At 41.3% G+C, this 6699-nt stretch overlaps 1 protein-coding gene across 2 annotated transcripts; it reads left to right on the top strand.

Moving 5' to 3' along the window:
* The first annotated feature begins 3134 nt into the window (after positions 1 to 3134).
* LOC138990712 (diphosphoinositol polyphosphate phosphohydrolase 2-like) lies at positions 3135 to 6464 on the top strand. Of its 2 annotated transcripts, XM_070382450.1 has the most exons (2): positions 3135 to 3553; positions 3592 to 6464. In XM_070382450.1, exons 1-2 carry the CDS (start codon positions 3494 to 3496, stop codon positions 4075 to 4077), a joined length of 546 nt encoding a protein of 181 aa, XP_070238551.1. In that variant the 5' UTR covers positions 3135 to 3493; the 3' UTR covers positions 4078 to 6464. The 2 variants fall into 2 exon arrangements, with proteins under 2 accessions (XP_070238551.1, XP_070238550.1); XM_070382449.1 differs by lacking the exon at positions 3135 to 3553.
* Positions 6465 to 6699: the final 235 nt, after the last annotated feature.

Raw genomic sequence — 6699 nt, forward strand, 5'->3', positions numbered from 1 at the left:
CACAGTTCTCAGCTTTCTTTATAGTCCAACTCTCACATCCATACATGACCACTGGAAAAACCATAGCTTTGACTAGACAGACTTTTGTTGACAAAGTAATGTCTCTGCTTTTTAATATGCTGTCTAGGTTGGTCATAACTTTCCTTCCAAGGAGTAAGTGTCTTAATTTCATGGCTGCAGTCACCATCTGCAGTGATTTTGGAGCCTAGAAAAATAAAGTCAGCCAGTGTTTCCACTGTTTCCCCAATTGACTCTCACTCATGTCACTTTGTGTTATTATTCAGCAGTTTTTATGTGAAATAACCTTGTTCATATAGTTAGATACTTTTTATAGTCTATTTCTATTTTAAAGATAAGTTCTATGAAAATAAGGACTTTATCTGTCTTGCTCATTGCTAAATCCCTGCTCCTGCCACAGGGCCTGACAAAACAGATGCTCAATAAATATTGCAGATGTGAATAAATGAAGGATACAAATCATATTGCACAGCCTTTTGCCCTGGAGATGCTCACAGTCTATCAGAGAGCTAAGACATACTTGTACTCTCAGGAAAGATTCAACAGCATGGGACTTCCCTGGTGGTCCAGTGGCTAAGAGTATGTACTCCCAGTGCAGGTTCGATCCTGGTCAGAGAACTAGATTCCCACATGTCGCAACTAAGAGTTTTCATGCCGTGACTAAAAATCTTGCATGCCACAACTAAGACCCAGCACAGCCAAATAAATACATTTAAAAAATAAAGATTGAACAGCAGTGTAGAAGTGAAAACTGCCAATATGTAAATAGAATTATCTTCTGGAACAAATCTGATGGCCATCCCACAGTAAGAAGCTCTGGGAAACATTCTTTCCCAAGCCTGCACCAACTGGGCAGCTGGGGAGACTGAAGCGGGTGGTGAGGTCCATGAGCTGTGCAGGTGCTCATGACTTTTGATGACCTCTGCTAAGATGCAAAAGAAAGTTCGGGGACCCGTGGCCCCTTTGGGCCAAATTCCAGGACCAGTTCCTGTGTCTTTACAGCATGTATTCCTCATTCTTATCCTTTGCACCTTCTAGATTTCAGTCTCTACACTGTGAGTTCAGTGTGTGTGTCTGGCTCAACAGTCTTGGCTTTTGTGGCATTTTGAAATGTCCCTCTGTTGGCCCAGTCCTTTACAGGACTATCCCCTGAATCCTGGAGCGAGAAATTCCCTTCCCCAACTCTGGTCTCCCAAATGCCCCTCTTTTCCCCTAAAATCTCCTCTCTCTACCACAGAGGAATTCAGGCAACTGATATCAAGGTTAAACCAAGATGTGGTATAGAAGAAAAAAGCATGAGACTTTGTGTCAAAAGAAAAATTTGGATCACAGCCCTACCACTTACTATTTGTGTGATCTTGAGTCTTCCTTTCATCCTTTTTGAATCTCCAAAGTAATGTGTTCATGACAGGGTTGTTGAGATGAAAAATAAGGAAAAGCCCTCTTTTAACCGCTATTTCTCCATCACTCCCTTTTACAATGTATTCTGTCTGAGCATTATTACCATTTACCTGGTGGCTCAGACAGTAAAGAATCTGCCTGCAATGCAGGAGACCTGGGTCTGATCCCTGGGTCGGGAAGATCTCCTGGAGAAGGAAATGGTAACCCACTCCAGTATTCTTGCCTGGAGAGTTGCATGGACTGAGGAGCCTGGCAGGCTACAGTCCATTGGGTTGCAAAGAGTTGGACATGACTGAGCAACTAACACTCACTTCACCCAGCTGCTCAAGTCAGAAATCTGGGACACCTTCTTGAGGGTTTCTCCAGATCTACTGCCTGCTGTTCCAAAGCCAAGACAGCTATCATTCAGGTTCACTTCCCCCCCCCCCCATTTCATTGTCCTAGACAATCATCTTCCACCTAGAATATAACAACAGTCTTCTAAAAGAGTCTTCCAACACTGGATCCATTCTTCACAACAACCATGGTTATTTACTAAATGTAAATTTCAGCATCTCACTTCCTTGAAATTTATCTAAGGCTTTTCTTTGGTATCAGGACAAAGTACACAAAGGTTGCCATGACCCAGATCCCTCTCCAGCTTTACCTTGACCCCTCTTGTGCTGAGCTCCAGACATACTGGTATTTTGTCCCTTCTAGAACCCTCCAAGCTCCATCCTGCCTTAGACACCATCATATACTCTTCAGTCTGCCTGGAGCCCCCTCCTTCTCTCTCCACCTTTCTGTTCCTTGTACCCAGTTTATTTCTGCCTATTCCTCAGGTCTCAATTGAAACATTTTAACATTCTCAAAGATTTCTCTCACTCTCATTTCCCTCAAACCACAGTATGTCCTCCATGAAGTGCCTCCATCACACACACACACACACACCCCCCTCATCACTCTTTCAGTTGATTAGTATCTTAGTCTCAGCTGTCATCTATGCTCCCTGAAGACTGTGCCATTTTGCTTAGCTTTGGTCTCTGGTGCCAACAGTGTATAGTAGGTGCACAAAAAAATGCTTGTCAGATTAATGACGAGTAAGAGTACGTCTAAGTGTTTTTTAAACTATAAGTGGATGGACTATAAAAATAGCAAATTTCACTTTTTTATTGCAGTCACATAATTAGAACATGAGGAATCTAGCTTTGAGCTTATGCAGTCATCATGATGCCCATAGCTATGGCATATTTGGGTTCCTGGCTATTTGATACTAATCTAAATAACTATAAAAACTTCTGACACTTACATTTCCTTTATCTTTATCCTATAGGTTTCTTCAGCTGATAAAATCAATGGAAGATAGCATAGGCTTCATAATGGCAGAGACAGTCTCTGCCTCATTCATTGCTTTCCCTTAGATGTAGACTGTAAGCACATATTACATGCTTATTAAATTGTTTGCTAATGAATTATCCCTTAGATGTAGACTATAAGCACATACTACATGCTCATTAAATTGTCAGCTGATGAATGAATCAGCCAGGTTTAATGACAGTTCAAATAAAGCACTCCTACCACCACCAACATATCCCAAACTCAAATTTTCAATGTAAGTAATATGTATATAGGTAGATGATATTTTATTAAAAAGGAAAAAAAAATCACTTAGTGTGCTCAGAGAGGAACACAGGTTAATCCATTTCTTTGTTAAAAAGAGTAGACTAGGCCGCGGCGCTGCTGCCCAGTCGGCGCCGGTTCCTGCAACTGTCTCCTCGTGGCGCGAGCCTGGAGCCTCGCTTTCTCCGGCAGCGAAGGCGGCAGCAGGAGGGAGCGGAGGCGAGCGTGCGGCGGGCTCCATGGAGAGCGGCGGACGCCCGAGCAGAGGCGGCGCTTCCCCCGGCACCCGGGCTCCAGTGAGCGACGCTCGCGCTCTGCCCCGCGTCGGAGCGGTTGTCTGCTCCGGCACTGACCCGGCCTCGCTGCCCTTCCCCGCGCCGCCTCCTCGCTTCCCTGCGCCCCGATTCGCCCTCGACCCCACTGCCCGGGGGGGTGGCGGCGGCCGGGGCAGCAGCGGCAGCAAGAACCCGCCTCTATGATGAAGTTCAAGCCCAACCAGACGCGGACCTATGACCGCGAGGGCTTCAAGAAGCGGGCGGCGTAAAAAAAAAAAAAAAAAAAAAGAAGAAGAAGCGGGCGGCGTGCCTGTGCTTCCGGAGCGAGCAGGAGGACGAGGTCCTGTTGGTGAGCAGCAGTCGGTATCCAGACCAGTGGATTGTCCCAGGAGGAGGAATGGAGCCTGAGGAAGAGCCTGATGGCGCTGCTGTAAGGGAGGTTTACGAAGAGGCTGGAGTAAAAGGAAAATTGGGCAGACTCCTGGGCATATTTGAGAACCAAGACCGAAAGCACAGAACATACGTGTATGTTCTTACTGTCACTGAAATATTAGAAGACTGGGAAGATTCTGTTAATATAGGAAGGAAGAGAGAGTGGTTCAAAGTAGAAGATGCCATCAAAGTTCTCCAGTGCCATAAGCCTGTACATGCAGAGTATCTGGAAAAACTAAAGCTGGGTTGTTCTCCCACCAATGGAAACTCTTCAGTCCCTTCCCTTCCAGACAGTAACACCTTGTTTGTAACTGCTGCATGGACCTCTGGGCTGCCGTCTAGTGTAAGATAGAGAGAATCGGAAAGACCTCTTCCACCCTGTGCAGTCTTGTGGGCAGAGGCTTCTTTGTTATCCTTGACAAACATCTGAATGACGCTTGCAAACTGTCTGAATTTGCCATGCAGGATTTTCAAACAATTTGCATGTTTTTTAGATGCTTTCAAATCTTCTTAAAAAAAAAAAAAGATAGTGTAAAATATTTTAATAAGCCAAGGCCATGTGGAATTTTTTTTAGATGCCTTAACTCTACCCCCCTTACTCCAGTCCACCCACCCACCGTGTTATTTTGGTTGGTATTTCACAGCATTTTTTTTCCGTGTTTGTCCATTTGCCATCAGTCTGTGGGTTTTGTCACATCAACTTATTTGTGGGTATGTTTTCCCCCCTCAAATTGTTTTGTCATTTACAAAGCACACACACACACAAAATCATTTTCACATACTCAACAAATCCTTCTGTTTTGGGAATTTATGACAATAATTCTTGATATTAAAGCAGTCCATGAACCCAAAAACTTGTTTCATAGGATCACAATTTTAATTCATAGATCCCAGATTTGGACTGTTTTTTCTATATGACCCTATTTTCAGGAATTTGTCAACTTGTCTCAATTTTCACAAGTGGTATTATATCACCTGATATGGCCAATTCCCGTAAAGGGACTCAACAGTCACTTTAAGACAAAGTTGAACTCTATAGAGCTAGTGATTGTTAGGCAGGTACTATAAGCAAATTGCATGTAGTAGATAACATCTTATCATGAAAACTGTACTCCTAGAATTTGAGTTAACATGCTCCATGGCCAGTTCCCTTTATCCATAATCTCTCTTCACACAGAATACATGAGAACTATACGTCCCTCAGTGTAAACTAATTTTAAAAACATTTGGTTTTCTAATTTAGTGACATCAGTTAAACTTGCTGGTAAAGGCCAGTCGATGCTGACTGCATCACAGTTGAGTGAAATGGCCTTGTTCAGCTGTTACAGACCTAGATTGTTAAGGCACCTTAGAACATCTCATCTTTTATAGCTGGTCAGTAGGTATTATGTAACTAAATACTGGGGCTCTGGAACATACCTGGACTAAGAATTTGTCTTACACTTGTCTTTATATTCACTTAAATCCAAGAATCCCACCTAACAGAAACACATGAATACCTTGTCTGTACTTTACTGACCAAGCGAGAAATGAGGTGGGGTAAAGTGAAAGATGATTCCATATGTAGACATTAGCTTTTTGTAAACATCATAACTGGTGAATATAAAGTAGAAAGTAAGCATAGTTACACATTTGTTCTCTAAATTGTCAACCTTTAAAACATCATTGCTGCTAAAAATAGAATACTGTTACACTTAAGGAAAATTGGTGCCACTGTTTTGAAAATGAGATCTTGTGCCGTAAATGCAGCTGAACTAAATATAAATATTAGTTCACAAATGAATGCTGTCAAAGGAATGAGTAAAGTAAAAAAACTTAACCAATGACATATCATCCTAAATTATGTAATGTGATCAAACATGATCATCTAGAATTTTTATATTTTTCTTTGTACAGAGGTTATGTATTCTGGGTGGTTTTTTTTTTTTTTAAGGAAACATTTTAAATCCCACAGATTGACACTTTGTAGTTTTTTCTCAGTAATCTCTGAAGTTTCTTTAAATTATATACTTAAGGCAGCAGAGAGAACTGGATTGTTTTTGTATATAAGACTTGTGTCCACCTGAAATGTGAGAAGTACTGGGGGAGGGGGGCTGGGTATCTTGTATATGATATTATTAGAGGTAATAATGCATGAACTTATTTTATAAACTCCTGGACTATGTATTTGACATGTAAAATATGTACAGTATTAATGTCAGCCCATTTCTTAAAAGTGAGCCTATAAATATTGTTGTATAATTTTCTTTGGTCAGAAACATTTGGAGTAAGTAGTACCACTGGGTCAGGATGTTCTTCAGTGCTGTTTAGCAGACCACCTGTCTTTAGTCTGTGCAACTAGGAAAAATTTGTATAAGGCATCAAAATACTTCAGTTGTCACACTTTAAATTTCACACTTCATTATTCTTTTGGAACCCAGCCTAGCAAAATTTCCTACAGGAAAGGCCCTAAGGAGACTTATTTCTGTTAAGAGAAAAAGCCGACTTTTGCAGACTCAAGAGCTGACCCTACTGTAGATAACCAATAGTGTCTACTAGCTCAACTCTCCAGAGTTTACAGAGTGTTGGGACTGTCACCTGTGCTTTCTGTGGGGTAGCAAGATAAATTTGGGCAGCTAAAATTTTCAGTTCATTGTGCCTCCTAATTAAAAAAGTTTATAAAGTAACTTGTAGACACAAAGTAGCAACTGGCTTGCATGTTTGTTGCTGGGTTGTTGGTGGTTTTTTTTTTTTTGTAAACTGGTGAAATTTTTCAACCAGGCATATGCCATTCAATTTTCTGTCAATCACACAGAACTGAAGGGGAAATGATTGTTGTATACACTTTGCTTTGCATGGTCTCATTTGAGATAATTGGTGTAAGAATCTTGACTTTTTTTATATTTGGAAACATCAAATAAAAAATGGAAATGAGTTAAAAAAAAAAAAAAAAGAGTAGACTAAATGAACACAGAATTCCCTTTAGTTATAAAAT

The sequence above is a fragment of the Bos mutus genome, chromosome 14, assembly GCF_027580195.1.
Source record: "Bos mutus isolate GX-2022 chromosome 14, NWIPB_WYAK_1.1, whole genome shotgun sequence".
NCBI lineage: Eukaryota > Metazoa > Chordata > Mammalia > Artiodactyla > Bovidae > Bos > Bos mutus.

Excerpts from the sequence above, each read along its gene's own strand:
- LOC138990712 (XM_070382450.1), top strand. The coding sequence starts at position 3,494 with ATGATGAAGTTCAAGCCCAACCAGACGCGGACCTATGACCGCGAGGGC. Across the intron at positions 3,554-3,591 it reads GCGAGGGCTTCAAGAAGCGG|CGGGCGGCGTGCCTGTGCTT; the intron begins GCGGCGTAAAAA and ends AAGAAGAAGAAG.